Raw genomic sequence first — 16,070 nt, forward strand, 5'->3', positions numbered from 1 at the left:
CTCGGCCACATGCGTGTCCTCATTGCAGCTGTGGATGGTTGGGATGCTTAAGAGAGCACGTAACAGGAGCCTGGTCCAGGCCTGGGCCCTGGGCCCCGAGGCGGCTCTCATGGGAAGTCTGGGCAGGACACTGCCTCTCTCTGCCTCAGTTTCTCTTCTGCAAGTGAAAGAGTCAGACCAGCATTTTCCCGAGGGGTCTCTGTGGAAAGGGGCAGGATACTGACTGGACTCTGAGGCCCCGTCCAGCGGCAGCTCCTCTACGGGTCCCTGGCATCTGGCGTGGGTGGGCGGTTCAGAGGGACTTGGGCCCTCCCCATCTGCAGACAGGGCCTCGTGGACCTCGGGTTCTTCCAAGCCTGGGAAGCAGAACGGAATGGTCGGGGTGTTGTTGGGTCTCAGGGATCGGAGAGGCCAGGACCTGGCCCTGACTCTGAGGTGGCGCCTTGGCAGCTGGCCCTGAAACCCTGCTGCCACTCAGGTGAGCTGGGAGCTGGGCTGTGTCCCAGGGTTACTGGCCCAGACCAAGCTCCAAGCCTTTGTGCCTTCAGAGAGCGGGCCTTCCTGGTTTGGAGGCCCTGCCTCCCTCCCTGGGCTCCACCCCTCCACCGTGTTCACTTGATCCCCAGAGAGAAGGGGCCTAATTCTGTGGCATGAATCAAGGATCACAGTCAGAATCACTCTGCCTAAAGCTCCCTCCCCGGGGGCCTGGTGCCCACCTCTGGACCACTCCTTGGTGTTGAGCACCACCCGTTCCTCTCTGGGCAGTAATCCCCTGGTCCAGCACCCCCTATGAGGCTGGTCCTCTCCGACCCCCAGGAAGGACCAATCTGTCTGATCCTTTCTCCTGCTAGCTCTGACTCCACCGCTAATGAGTCAGGTGACCTTGAACATGACCTTGCCTCCCTAAGCCCCATTCTGTCATCTGTAAGATGGGGACAATAACCTCAATTCCTAAGATGGCTGTGAGGACAGAGACATGGGAGGACACGGAAAGCAGGCGCCCTGCCTCCCTGCTCCAGCCCCTTCCTGAACATCCTGCGCCCCCCCCCCAGCAGGAGGAGGCGGAGGCTGCAGAGGCGTGAATGGCGGGTCCTCCAACACAGTGCCCTGGAGGGCTGAGTGGGCTCCGGACCTGAGAGAGGAGCGGTGGCCTGCTGGGGTTCCTCCTGTCCTCTGCAGCCCGTCCCACACTGCTCAGGAAAGACCGCGGCCCTCCAGCAGCCAATCCCAGCCCTGGGAAGGTTCCAGAGGCGGAGGCAGCTGCAGGGTTGCTATGGCAACTGCCAGAGTCTGCTCACCAGGGCTGCTGGAGACGGAGGACCGGTGGCTACCGATGACACACATGGGCAGAAAGCTGGACTTCTTGGGTGGCCGGGCCTCTGCACTGGGGACATCAGCAGCCCCTGCTCTCCTGGACTCCTCGGGTCCAGGGCCGTACTTCTTAAGAGAAAAAGCTCTCTTGAGGCTGGACTTTCTTTCCTGGGACTTCCTCTTGCAGATCGGGGAGGGGTTTTGAGGAACCACCTCTGGCTGAGGGACTTGAAGTTGCTGCTGGAAAGAAAACAGAAACTGAGTCAGGCCCCTAAGTACCAAGAGAAGGAGAGCTTCCCGGGAAAACTGGGGAGCAGCCAAGCACTGTGGGGGGGCCAGGGGGAGCGCTGAGCCGGAGAAGCAGATGGAGGCTTCAGACAGCGCAAGGGCAGACGGGAACAGGTGGGGCTGGAACCAGGAGAAGCAGATGCTCGCCCCTCACCTCCTCCTCCCACTGGTCTCCCACTTTTTTGAGCAATTCCACGATCCTCTGGATGACAGCATCTTCTGGAAGAGAGCACATGCCCTGTCACCTTCTCCAAATGCACAAAGAGCACTTTCCACGACCCTCTTGGACATGAGACCAGCTCGGGCCTTCTGGATCAGGGGAGGGGCCTCTCAAAACAGCTCCTCAGGTTGGAAGGGGGAAAGCACCACATTCCAGGAGCTGTCCTGAGTGAGAGTGGGAGGATCCCCAAGGGAAGGATTCTGCCCCAAAGCATGATATTATATGCAGGAAATTTCAAGTCAGCCTTCCAGGCATTCCACTTATGCCCTACTAACAAATCTGTGAACATCTACTTTGGGTTCAGCGAGCTGTGTGACCTTGGCTAAGTCTCTTACCCTCCCTGGGCCTTCTTCTCTTTCCTTGTGTAATGTTGACATAATCCCTGTTCTGCCTCCGTTAGAGGCCATCCAATGAGGGGCAGGGCTTGGAAACACTTTGCAAGCCTAATACTGACCTTCCTCCACCCTGCAAAATTCAAGTGGGGAAAATGATAATTCCCTATTCTAACTAAGGAGAAGAAAAGAAGGACATCAGGATGTGTAGCACAGACCTATGGATGCCTCCACTATATCTCAGCCCCCTCTTCCTTCCTTCCTTCCTTCCTTGGTACCAGGGATGGAACCCAGGGGCGCTTAACCACTGAGCCTCATCCCCAGCCTTTTTATGTTATTTTTTATTTTGAGCCAGGGTCTCAGTGAATTGCTGAGGCTGCCCTTGAACTTGCAATCCTCCTGCCTCAGCCTCCAGAGCCGCTAGGATTGCAGGTGTGCGTGTGCCACTGTGTCTAGCTCTTGGCCCAAGGCCCAAATCATTAAGGAGGAGCCACAAACGATGGAAATTATTTCCTTTGGTGACCTTGTTCAAGGGCAGTGTTCCCAGACTGTCCTCTGCTGGCTGCCAGCCGAGGGGTTTACACAGGAGATGGAAACAGGCCCCCTGGGCCACCTGCGGATCTCTCTCACCCCTCAGTCACTTCCCTCTCACTCATGAATCCCATTTGGCTTCTAGTTCATTTCCTCAATCAATCAGCTGATTCCCTCCAGGGTGAGAAAATAATTAGATGTGAAATAACTAAATACCCTACACAATAACTAGCTCAATGTCTGCTAGCTATTCTTTGACAGATGACACGTGGGTGACTGTTCCTGTGACTTTCTTAATCCATTTGAGAAAACAGCACAGACTTGGCTCCATTTTCTAGCTTTTTAAAATATGGCCATTTTTAACAGGGAATTAGATGAACAGGGGGTCATTTTTGATTTATAAGAAGCAATAATGATATTGTAGGTGCCTCGGACACCACCCTTATTTCTTAGCGATGCGGGTTTAAGTCTTTAGAGATGAAGGATCATTTTGTTCTAAAATGGTTCCACAACAAAATCATACATACCTACACCTCCGAAGCCCACAGCCAGACAACTGTGGGAATACAAGCGTGCATTGAAATGTTCTCACCACGCTTCAATATATTTTAATTTAATTTATTTATTTCTCTATTTAGTTCGTTTTTATTTTTGTGTGGGGTGCTGGGAACTGAACCCAGGGCCCCTTGCATGCAAGGCGAGGTCTCTGCCACCCAGCTGCACCCCCGGTCCCTACTGTTCTATATATTTTTAAAATAAAATAAACTTTGAGAGACTAAAAACAAAGTCCCACTCTCGTTAACACATAAGGCAGGAGCTTCTGCCAACAGCCTTTCCAAATCCCCAGGCTCCCTTCTGTGAGACTCTTAAAATAAGCAAATGTGGCCAGAAGCGGCAGAAGAAGCAAGAGAAATCAGCCACTGAGATCCGAGGTCTCAGTGACCACGCAGAGCCTTCCACCTCACTTGGTGACAGCCACCCTGACCACAGACCGAAAGGACACTATTGATGGACTCACGGTCGAGCTTCCTGAGGTGCTCTTCTGGCTGGGGACCCGCGGCTTGGGGAGAAACGTCTGAGAAGCCGGCACCACCCACTTCGATGGGCAAGGACGGGTGCAGATAAGAATCGTGTCCGCCTGGAATAGAGATGAAAGCCGGTGGGCGTGAGCGTGGGAGTGGACACGTGGGTGACGTTCCTGTGACTTTCTGAATCCATTTGAGAAAACAGCACAGAATTGGCTGCACAGGAGGCCCTGTGGCTGCCATCTGGGAGCTTAACCCAAGAATCTGAAATCTGCCAAGAGGCCACCTCCACCCAGGCGTCCCTCTCAATTGTCCCCCTCTAATCGGGTAATTGGGGATCTCCCTGGAGGCTCTTCTCCCCATTAAAAAAAAAAAAAGGCAAAGCACCATTTCCCTCCAGGTATGGGTGACATTCAACCCCAGCGTCCTAGGAGTCGGGCTAGGAAGTCACCTCAGAGACCAGAACTCTAATTTCACACAAAAGGAAGAAAAGGCTCTGGAGGGGACGGCCACTGGCTCAAGCCCATCCAAGAACCAAAGTCTAGAAGGAGCACCCTGGTGGCCAGATAGGGACCAGGGGGGAGAGACATGCTCCCCGCCCCCACCTTCCCATTTGTCCTCATCTGTGATCCTCAAACTCAATAGTGCTTAATAATGACTCCGCTCACTGAGCACTTTCACAGGGGTCACGGCTGCTCTGTGAGATAGTATATTTTATCTCCATTTTGTGGATTAAAAAAAAAGGGAGGCTCAGAGGGGAGAGTCACCAACCCCAGGCCACCCAGTGGGGAAACAGAAGCCCCTCCAGGGATTTGACCTCAGGTCCTCAGCCACGGAGCTGAGAGCACCCTGGGGTGGAGCAGGGGTCACTAGGAAGAGGCGTCCGCTCACCCTTGCCAGCTGGGCCCAGGTCAGCCTCCTCTGCGGAGGCAGCCTCTGTCCTGGGCAGCCCTGCCTCCGGGTCCTCAGCATCGTGCTTCCTGTGACTGTGTTTCTTGCGACTGGCTTTCTTGTCGCGGGCTCTCGTCCTGAGGGCTGGCTCTCCTGGGCCGTCCGGGGGTTCTGTGGACTCCTCCTTCCCCTTGGGCCTCTTGCTGGCCTTTTCTCTGGGCTCCTCTGGGCCTGTCCTCAGGAAGAAGTTCAGCACGGCCTTCAGCCACCCCTGCTGGGCCCGCCTCTGGGCCTTGTCCTTCTTGGCGTCTTGCTGGGGCCTCTGCTCACTGGGATGAAGCCCCCTCATCTCCTCCAGGGTGAGGGCTATGGTGACGGTGCCCTGGGCCTCTGCAGACTGAGCTGGGATCCCAGAGTGTCTGGCCCCGTCGCTGGACGTGCGGCGAAGGGGCCTCCGGCAGGGAGTGGTGGAAAAGGAGAGGCACCGGCAGTTGCACTGACCCGACCCAGAGTCCTTCCTGGGCGCCTGAGGCCTGTCCAGAGACTGGGCTCTCCTACATGCCAAGGGCTTCTGTGGTCCCCTTGGGGTCTCCATCGGGCTACAACCAAAACAAATAGTCCCTTTAGGAAAGGCCAGAGGGAGATGGCAAGGTCAGCTAACAGTGCTGACAGACCCACGCAACCTGCCGCTCCTGTGGCCCGTGTCAGCCCCTCCAGGTGACACTTTCCCAAAGCTGCTGTCCTGCTTAAAGTCCTCAACAACCTCTAGGAGAAAGACACAACCAGACCTCACGGCTGGTCAGGGGCACCTGGAGGGCCTCCCCGGAGGACAGGGCCCCACCCTCGCCTTCATTCAGTCCACTGACTTTGGACTCCGGATTTGGACTCTGCAGACAATCCAGGTTGTCCCAAAGCCACTGGGTTAGTGGACTTTTGTTACAGCAGCAACAGGGAACAAATGCCGCTGGAGTCCGGCCAAGACCGGCTGCTTAGGCAGCTCACGTGTGCCTCGTGCCACGGCTGACTCATGTCCTCATCTGAAACATGCCCCAGACTTGCCGCCTGCTGTCAGGATTATCTCCGGGGACAGCTCAGTCAATGGTATCTCTATGCTTCCAACTGCTCAGGCCCAAAATGTGAAAATGTCCCTGATTGCGCTCTCTCTCTCTCTCTCTCTCTCTCTCTCTCTCTCTCTCATTCCCACATCAGCAAAGCCTGTAGGCCTCACTTTCAAAGCACATCTGTCCAGCCCCCCATCTGTGCTGACCTGGACGGTAGCTTCCACCTCTGGACTGTCCTCTCAGCCACTTGCCCTCTGCAGCCAACGGGGCTTTAGAAACAGGTCCGAACATGTCCCTCCCCTGCCCCCAAGGGCCTCCTTCCACCCTGGGACAAAGCAGCTGCCACTGGAAAGAAGAGAGACCCCTCTTCCTGGAAGCACCCTGGGCAGGGTGGGCTGAGCACACTGCACTTCATTTAGGTGTCTTTAATATGAAATTCCTGGGGCTTCCCAATTTTTCCAAACTTGCTCGGAACTCTTTTTGCCCTTTGGTGAAGTAAAAAGAAAAATAAGATACGGTTCTGAGTCCCGAACCTAAGCTGCCAGGGATGCCCGTGCATTTATGCCACATCCCCTGCCTTGACCAACTGATTCATTTACTCTAAAATGCCTTCTATGTACGTGTCCAGCAAGCACAGGAGCAAAAACAGGCTTCTACAACTTTGATTTCATCTGCACGGGAAGGTGACAGTGACATTCAGGGTGGCTTCCCTCCTTCCAGCCCCTGTTTGAGGAGCAAGGATTAGACGTTGCTTCAGCCCCAGACTGCCGCAGTCAGAGGCCACTGGGTATCCCAACATTGCTGGCCAACAAAAGTGGGTGACCACGTGTAATCCCAGCGGCTTGGGAGTCTGAGGCAGGAGGACTGCAAGTTCAGAGCCAGCCTCAGCAAAAGAGAGGCCCTAAACAACTCAGTGAGAACCTGTCTCTAAATAAAATACAAAACAGGGCTGAGATGTGGCTAAGTGGTTAGTGCCCCTAAATTCAATCCCTGTACCCGCCCACCCAACCAACAAAAAAGTGGATGACCTTGGAGAAAAATAAGAACTCAGGCCAGGGGAGGAGGCAGGCAATTTGGAAGGCTGTATTGGTTGTTTAATGTTCCTTAAAAGGAACATCTGGGGGCTGGGGTTGTGGCTCAGTGGTAGAGCGCTTGCCTCACATGTGTGAGGCACTGGGTTCAATTCGCAGCACCACATATAAGTAAGTGAATAAAATAAAGGTCCATTAACAACTAAAAATAAATAAATAAAATTTGAAAAAGGAACATCTGAACATCTGGGCTCCATGCAAGCCTTTAGCAACACAGGCCTCTGCCTTACATGGAAATTGATTAATGTTCTTGAACACCTTAGAGGCTGGCTTCCTTCTATTCTTCCATAATACAGTTCAGGTGTTCCCATTTATTTCTTTCAGCAAACATGTCCTGAGCACCCACAATGCACTGGGAATTTGCTTGGAGCTAGGGATACAATCCTGGTCAGGGTGCAGCATAAGGCCTCAAAGAGAATGTTCTGCTCTTCCAGTAGGTGATACTGGGGAGACAAGCACTGCAGAAGGCCATGCTCTGTCCCCTCCTGTCCATCCTCTTTGGTAATACACGGTCTTAAAAGAAAGTAAGTTTCGTTTGAAGAGCCATTTGATTTTAAGTTCAAATAAGCTGAAGTCAGGAATATTTACTAAAGAGTGTCAGGTTCTCTCTGCTTTTTCTCCATGTTCCTATAATCAGGGCAAATTGCACAGGGTTGGCTGAGGAGCGGTTCAATAATGAGGTTATAAAACCAGCCAAACACACGGGACGTCCGTGCTCGGCTCAGCCCCTCTTTTCCCTGTGCTAACTTGGCTCAAGGGGGCCCATCCCACAGGGGGCCAGAGCATCCTTACCCCGCTCAGGGGAGGAGAGGCGCAGTGCTCTTTGAAAAGGCTGTCATCACCATGGAGACGTTTTTCACCATTGCTGGTGAGGGCAGAATCCTCCCACCTCCTTCAGAGCACATGATGCTACTTCTAATCTGAGCATCAATAAAATTCCACCCGCAAACGGTTTTCCTTCTTGATGTTTTTTCAAGAAAACCGCCTTAATTCGGCTACTGCTCCCTAATGTCCTAAACTCAGAGGGAGGTGAGAGAAGATGAAGAAAGAGCCCAGCAGGAGCTTCTGCAGCCCCAGACGCAGGGGGATCGCCCACAGCCCGAGCTATGCAAGTTCCCTGGTGACAAGGTGTCCCAGGATCTCCCAAGGCCTCCTTGATGCAGACCCAGTGACTTCTTCCCCTTCCTCATCCTCCCTCAAGGAGGGTTTCACATCCACTTCCTTCTCCCCAGGTGACTGTGACCAAGCTCAGCTCAGGTCTCTCCTTGCTCCTCCTCTGAGACCTCTCTTCTGTGTCCAAGGGGCTCATGTTCGGCCTGATGGTGGGGGAAGGCCACCCTGGCCCAGACCTGTAACCCTGAGACAGCAGCACACCCTCTGCTCTTGTAAACATGTTTATTGCCTTGGCGGGGAGTGGATTTCAGAGCAAAGTCCAAATCAGCTCAGAAATACCCGAGTGATCCACAGATCACAGGACTCCTAAGACATGACATCACACCAGTGACACGTTCAACAACAACAGCAGACCAACAGAGAAACGGCCGACCTGCAGCAGGAAGTTCACCTATTTTTCTTTCTTTCTTTCTTTCTTTTTTTTTTTTTTTTCCCAAACACACAGCTGGGTTTCGATGATTTTCTATCTTAAGCGCTGACCTCATCCACACACTGTTGGCTGCTGCAGCGCCAGCCCGGCCGCTCTAGAACAACTGAAAGTCATTTTGTCACTCTCCCTCCACCCTGTCCTTTGACACAAAGACATGGGGCAGCAGCCGACTTGCCACACACCCACACAGCTGCTCCAGAGGACTGCGTGTGGCACACACGTGTGGGCCAGAGTCTACCCTCCACACACGTGCATGGACTCAGAGCATCTCGGATTTTCTCTACCCCAAGTGTGATGGAATAATCACAGGACCAAGCTTGCCATCTGTCACCGCCCTGAGTTCCACCAGAGAGGCCCCACGCCAGCCGGGTTCCCTACTGTGTCCCCGGGCTGGGGAGGCCCCCACGTTTATAAAATGAATAAACCACGCACAGACGTGTGCAAACAAACCAGCTCTGCCCAGGAGCCCTTTCAGCTCCGTTTTCTCATTTAATCTGTCAACATTGTGACATCGGCTGGCTGCAGTGGGAAACTGAGGCCCCGAGTGACGGAGATGTGCCCAAGACCATAGCTGGAAGCAGAGAGCTGGGACCCAAGTGCAGTTCTCCCAATTCTAAGTCCCATCTTAGTCCCTTGTACACCAAGGGGTCTCCTCTAGCTACAGATGTGTGTGCACACACACACACACACACACACGTGTGCACACACAGACTTAATGGGAGCAAATCTTCTATTTCATGGAGACAGAGAACCACATCCTCATACGTGTCCTGTGGAACCTGTGCACACAGTCACCTGTCCACATGTGCCCAGGGCCAGACACCTGCACCCCAAAGAAAAAGACTCTGGGCCCAGGGGGGAGCCTCACAAAGCCCCGGGCAGACACCCGGCACTCCGGGTTCCTTCTCAGGACCACAAGCCGCCCTCACTGTTCGTGCTCAGAACCCCCAGGGTGACAGCCGGGCTGGTCCAAGCACAAGGCCTTCAACCTGGGCTCCTGCGAGGGTGCCCCCATCTGCAGCTCTCACCCTCCACATGTGCAGGGGCTCCCAGGGGACCCCTCAGGCTCCATGGCAGACCCGGATGGTGGCAGGCTGTCATCTCTTCCCTCCACGCCTGCTTCCCAGGTGTTAGATGATGACAATTGGGGAGACCCCCTCTCTTTTGTGGGCCCCTCATAGGCTCCCAGAGTTGAAAGGGACCTGTGCAGCATCCAGCCCCCACCCATACGGCGGGTGTCCTCCATGCCACATTCCTGGAGCACTTCCTGCCCTGGGACCTGCAGCCCTTCCAGACAGAGCGGCCCACGGCGGCCCACCTGGGTTTCAAGGTACATTCCCCTTAGGCTGTCAGTGGTGGCTGACTCCCTGGAGTCCTCTGTACCAACCCATCAACCTGATGGCCCCGATCTCTTGGTGAGTCCTTAATCGTTACCAGGCCCCTCGGGCATCTGCATTCCCTTTCCTAGAGACTTCCAGCTTGTCCCTGTCTACTGAAGCACCTGGGACCCCGACATGGATGGACGGAGGCTCCCGCCATCACCCAGCCTTGGCAGGACCAGTGGGACCTGCAGACAGCACCTCCCTGCGCACAGCCTCAGGGTGCAGGAAGCCTCAGAGCAGCCACAGGGCACTGTCAGGGGAAGGGGTTGGACTTTGGCCATCTGCCTGCTCCTGGTTGTCACCACTAAACACACTCATCACCCAGTGCTTGTTTTCCAAAAGATTTCCATCTCTTCAGGACCCTGGGATGCTCCAGAGAATGAATGTCTTACCAGCAAGAGTCTCTGGGCACTGTGGGGCACGCCTGGGGTAGGGCTGGGGGTGTCATTCAAAAGCCAGGAACTCCAAAAAAAAAAAATCCCTTTGCCCCTCCATCCAGCCTACAGGTTGGCTCTTCCATCCACCCCATCCCATGCCATCATGTCCTCTAAGTCATGGAGGTGCCATACTGCCTGAGGGGTGCACCAAGGTGATGGTTTAAAATCACCTCTGGTCCCAGATCCTGACACAGAACAGCAGGCCTCCCTGTCCTTGCCTGACTTCCAAGAACAAAAGAGACCACAGAACCTCAATGCAGCTGTAGGTACTAAGGGCCCCGCCCATGCACATGAGGTCCCCTCACGCCGTCTGTAGCTCCACCTCCGCACCACTCTCTGGGAAGCCAGCCGGAGAGGGATTCTGTGCTGTCCCCATTCTACAGAGGAGAAAACTGAGGCCCAAGAAAGTGAAATTCCTTGCTCAGGGTGACAGCTAATAGCAGGGTTGGCCCTTGAGCTCAGAGATTTCAAGTTCAAGTTAGTTCAGAGCTCTTTGAGTGACAGCCCATAGGCATCACATCATTAAACTCTGCTCCATCATTTTTACAAAGAAGAAACTGAGGGCCAAGAAGGACAAAGAAACCCAAGAAGTCAGACCCTGAGTGAGACCCAATTCTGCTTCTGAATTCCTAGTATATCCTCCTTTCAGGACCCCAAGGTATCTACCCAGTGCCCCGGCCCCCCGAGGAAACTGCATTGTTCAACCAACCTTGAACCACGGAAGTCTCTCCTCTGCTGAGACACCCCGGGCTGGGATCTGCAGACCAGAGGCTCTGTGTTGGCAAAGCTCCCTGTTAGCTGGAGTTGTATCCTATGAGGGTCAAGTTCAGCTCTTCTAGGGAGAAGATGCTGCTCTTGCGGCTGGCAACTTTTCCAAGATGCTTTGGGCATATATATATATGTATTATATATGCTATCTCCTGGGAGCTGAGCTCATGCCCAGCCAATCCCAAGAGCCAAGGGCCAGCCCACCTGCCTCCACCTGTTACCGCCCATCCCAGGGCTCCTTCCCGCTCTCCAGTGATTGGAGGCTTAGCTCAGCTACCCTGGAAAAAAACAGTTTCAGTTGACAACTTCCTTATTGCACCCAAGTCCCTGTGAGAAGCCAGTGCCCAGGAAACAACTGACCTGGCTGGAGGCAGCCAGTCTGTGGAGTTGGGAACGAGCCCTCCTTGGGCACACAGGTGGGGATCAGGTGGAGGTGGCATTGCCACCTTGGTTTGCTCTGCAGACCAATGGAGATGAAGGATCTAGAAGGAAAGGTCACTGACACAAGGCATATATTTCTTAACCTGGAGGCGAAAACCTGGACTTGGAAGCTGATTTCCAAACCCTGCTATCCCTGGGCATGTTTCTGCCAGGAATCTTGATAGAACAGTCTAAGAAGAAGTCTTAAAAAGTTAAATCCACCTTCTGTAGTGTCTTTTTTTTTTTTTTTTGAGTAGAGTGTATACAGGTTTCAGAAAATCAGAAGAGAAAAACTAGTTTTACTTACATAAAAGTTAAAACTATTAGAAATCTAACCCACCAGCCTGGCCATAGCTGGCGGGTTCCATTCCAGTGCCACAGCCTCTCCAGCAACACATGACTGACTGACCAGTGCTTTCAGTTTCAGGTCTTGGAGACAGTGTAAAAAATAAATTTAAAAGATAACTATTAGAAATCCCCTTCCAGTTAATTGTCATGGGGAGGCATTCATTGCAAAATGAATATGGAGGCACCAAGCTTTGGGGTGGCCCAAACCTGGAACCATCTGCCAGCTGTGTGACCTCAGGCAGAGAACACTACATCTCTGAGCTTTTTTTATAAAACAAATAATTGCCTCAGCAGATAACTGAGGCACAGCCAGATGTGAAATTCTTTTAAGAAAAAGAAGAAATTGAGGGCTGGGGTTGTGGCTCAGCGGTAGAGTGCTCGCCTCGCAAGTGCGAGAGACCCTGGGTTCGATCCTCAGCACCACATAAAAAGAAGTGAATGAATAAAATAAAGGTATTGTGTCCAACTACAACTAAAAACTAAATATTAAAAAAAGAAAGAGGGCTGGGGATGTGGCTCAAGCGGTAACGCACTCGCCTGGCATGCATGGGGCGCTGGGTTCAATCCTCAGCACCACATACAAACAAAGATGTTGTGTCTGCCGATAACTGAAAAATAAATATTAAAAAATTCTTTCTCTCTCTCTCTCTCTCTGCCCTCTCTCCTCTCTTTCTTAAAAAAAAGAAAGAAAAAGAAGAAAATGAAATTATATTGTTACATCTTGTGCATGTACCAATATGAAACTACAAATCCCATCATTATAGACAACGATAATGCAGAAAGAAAAAAAAAAAGAAATTGTATTGACTGCCAGACACTTTTCTAATCCTTTTTAAATATTAACAGTTCACAGCCAGTCACGGTGGTGCACACCTGTAATCCCAGTGGCTCAGGAGACTGAGGCAGGAGGATCAAGAGTTCAAAACCAGCCTCAGCGACTTAGCAAGGCCCTAAGCAGCTTAGCCAGACCCTGCCTCTAAATAAAAGATAGAAACAGCTGAGGATGTGGCTCAGTGTCTCTGGGTTCAATACCTGATACAAAACAAACAAACAAACAGTTCATATTTACATAAATGTTAAAACTATTAGAAATCTAACCCGTCAGCCTGGCTGTAGCTGGGGGGTTCCATTCCAGTGCCACAGCATCTCCAGCAACACATGAATGACTGACCAGTGGATTTCAGTTTCAGGTCTTTGAGACAGTGTAAAAATTAATGAATAAATAAAAAGTAATAAATACTGGGTAAGTTCTCAATAAAGGGCCAATATTTCATTATTGGTAGCAGTATTACTAATGCTTCATTCATTCTGTCAATAAACAGGTTTTAGATCCAGCTATGCTGGACACCATCTGAGCACAGAATTTAGAGTATTGACCCAGGCCTTAAACAGGGTTAAAAAGTACTACATGCCTTATTTGTTTAGTGAAACTGTATTGTGTTGGCCACTCCTTCCAGGCTCTGTGTGCTCAGTCTTATTCAGAGGGGAATAGGCCTGGCCCGGCCCTGCCCTTATGGAGTCCACAGAACCATGCTGAGAAAATCCCAGAAGCAGGTGGAAGAGAATAGGTGTTCACCATTAATGAGGACTGCATTTTTCAGTGTAGGAACCTGGGGAAGTTCTTTTTTTGGGTGGTGGGGTGGTGGTACCAGGACTTGAACTCAGGAGCATTGGAGCACTGAGCCACATCACCAGCCCTATTTTATTTAGAGACAGGGTCTCACTGAGTTGCTCAGTGCCTTACTACTGCTGAGGCTGGCTTTGAATTCGCAATCCTCCTGCCTCAGTATCCCGAGCTGTTGGCATTATAGGCCTGCGCCACCGCATCCAGCTCCAGCCTGGACCAGTTCTGAAGAAGTCGATGAAGATGGTTGTACACAATGTGAATGTTCCTAACGGCGCTGGACGGTCAATTTTATGTCCTATGTATTTCCTTACAAAAAAAAATAAAAATGAAGCAGACAGAAGTGCAGAGGCCCAAAGCCGTGGGGGAAGTTGGGCAGCACCTTCCCTGTGACCCAGCAGTTCCACCTCCAGGCATGAGCACACCTCAATGCACAGGGGGAGGAACGTCATGGCCCCAGAGGGCCTTCTGCACCCCCTTCTGCACCCTCTCTCATCCAGTCTACAGGGGCTTCACAGACCTGTCCTCCACACCTGTCAAAGACAAGTCTTGGTTCGGAGATCTAGAGACAGACCTGGCAGCTGCCTATCCCTGGGGCTAGAGCCAGCTACGTGATGCGCAAGACCCTGTGCAAAATGAGAACCAAGGACCCCTTGTTCAAAAAGTAGGAAGAATCCCAACCCGGTCACAGCAGAGCCCTGGAGCAAGCACAGAGTCCCTCTGTGCACCTGGGCAGGTTGCTGGCCACAGAGGGGACTCTAATGGGGGCAGTTCCCAACCAAGTTCTCTGAGGAAAGATGCAGAGGGAGGGAGGAGAGATTGAGAGAGGAATATTTTGTGTAATTCATTTAATTAGAATATATAGGGCCGGGTTGTGACTCAGTGGTAGAGCGCTTGCCTCCCATGGGTGAGGCCCTGGGTTTGTTCCTCGCACCACACAAAAATAAATAAATAAAATATTGTGTCCATCTACAACTAAAAACAAAATATTTTATTAAAAAGAATTTATGGGGGGATAGTTCCTTGGTAGAGCACTTGCCTAGCTAGTGTGAGTCCTTGGTTTAGATCCTCAGCACCATGAAATAATAAAAATAATAATATTTAAATTAAAATGCACTAAAGGGCTGGGGACTATGTCTTCACTCTGAGACTGACAGAGCCAGCCTTGGGGAGGAGGCAGGCGGCCTAGCTCCACTATGCTGGGGATGGAAAGTGATACCCTTACTATGAAAAATTGAGTGGCAAAAGCCCCCAGACAGACACCCACACCGTGACTCAGCAAGTCCACCCCTAGGACCCAGAAAGACCCACACCTGTCCCCAGACCACACTTCCTAGTGTTTGCCTCCGTGCTCTTTGTAACAGTCAACCTGAAACTAGCCAAAGGCCCAGTGACACGGAAATCAACAGTGGTCTATTCACAGTGTCACCCACTGCCCCCGCCTCCCTGACCAGGTCCGTGGTTTTGTTGAGACACGCTATTTGCCCTCTGCCTGTCCTGGGTGTGCGACAAGCAGGCAGGAGATAACCTTGGCCTTGAGTGGAAATGAAGGTATGGGGTAAGAGGACAGGCCCCGGGGGAGGGGGCCTCTCAGGAGCAGTTCTGGGGATTTCACAAGGGACTCTCTCCGCCTCCCAGAGATCTGTCCCCATCCACGCAAAGGAATGTACACATAGAAATAAGGCTGAGGCCCTTGGCGACTCCAGAGCAAAGAGCAGGTCGGCGGCCACGCCCTCCCCGCCGGGGCCACAGTCCCTGCCCGGAATCCTGCCTGGGACGCGCGCCCCAACCCGCGCAGCTTCCCGGAAAGGGGCGCGGGGAGCCTGGGACGCTGGGACCTTGGCCTTTCGGTTGCCGCACAAAGTGACCTAACGTAGGTCCCATGACCGAAGCGCTCAATGAGTCCCCACTTCGATCCAGGGCCTCGTGTCCCGGGATTGTCCCCGCCTGTGCAGCCGGTGGCTCCCCGAATCTCCCCTCCCTCGGCCACGCGTGGAGCCCGGCTCCCAGGGGCGTCTCCGAGTGGGGAAGCGGCGCGCCACCCGCCTCCACCCCCAGGGGGCGCGCCAGGCACCGTAACGAGAAGCGGCGCGAAATCTGCCGCGTCTCCCGCCCCGTGGAGCGGCCACGCACAGCTGCAAACGCGGGCTCTGTTCAGCCCCTTCAATATTAAGCTGGAGAGGAAAGGATGAGGATTTACAGGGGGAGAGTGTTTAGGCGCCTCTGCTAATAAATAATAATTAATAATAATAAATAAATAATAAATGAGACCTGACCGTCTTTACAAGGCATCCCACCACTCTCAACGCGCTACTGTTCTTCTGAACGGGAATAAATGGTGCCCTCTTTGTGCGATCGCTAGGAAGCTTCCATGAGGTGACTCCTGTGGGCACCGACCCGGGGGCACTCGGGTACTGGGAGCTTTAGAGGCACCCACGGTGAGGTCTCACTGTGGGACTGGGGTGTGCACAGGTATAGTGCAAGTTCTCCTGGAACTTGCCTCGCACTGGTAAAGCCTGCAGGAATAACTTTCTAACTCCTGTTTCCTGTGCCCAGAGGCGGACACTGTCCTGCTCACCTTCCCAAGTCTCTGGTCAAGCTCTCACACTCTGAGTCCACAAAGAATTCAGAGTTTGTACCCCTCCATTTTATTGACATTTTGGTAATTATTTGTTGGGGGCGGGGAACAGTCCTGTGTGTTAAAGGATATTTAGCATCTCTGGCCTCTACTCACTAAA

The 16,070-nt window shown here is 52.6% G+C and overlaps 1 protein-coding gene across 1 annotated transcript in view; it reads right to left on the minus strand.

Moving 5' to 3' along the window:
- Bnip5 (BCL2 interacting protein 5) overlaps positions 1-5,317 on the minus strand; it is a 10,945-nt gene extending 5,628 nt beyond the window's left edge. Inside the window, exons 1-5 of the mRNA XM_048805721.1 lie at positions 4,556-5,317; positions 3,701-4,134; positions 1,754-1,818; positions 1,299-1,551; positions 10-356 (exon numbers count right to left, since the gene is read on the minus strand). Of these exons, the coding sequence (XP_048661678.1) occupies positions 10-356; positions 1,299-1,551; positions 1,754-1,818; positions 3,701-4,134; positions 4,556-5,193 (1,737 nt within the window). The 5' untranslated portion in view covers positions 5,194-5,317. The remainder of the gene's footprint in view (positions 1-9; positions 357-1,298; positions 1,552-1,753; positions 1,819-3,700; positions 4,135-4,555) is intronic.
- Positions 5,318-16,070: the final 10,753 nt, after the last annotated feature.

This window comes from Marmota marmota, unplaced genomic scaffold (assembly GCF_001458135.2).
Source record: "Marmota marmota marmota unplaced genomic scaffold, marMar, whole genome shotgun sequence".
Taxonomy (NCBI): domain Eukaryota; kingdom Metazoa; phylum Chordata; class Mammalia; order Rodentia; family Sciuridae; genus Marmota; species Marmota marmota.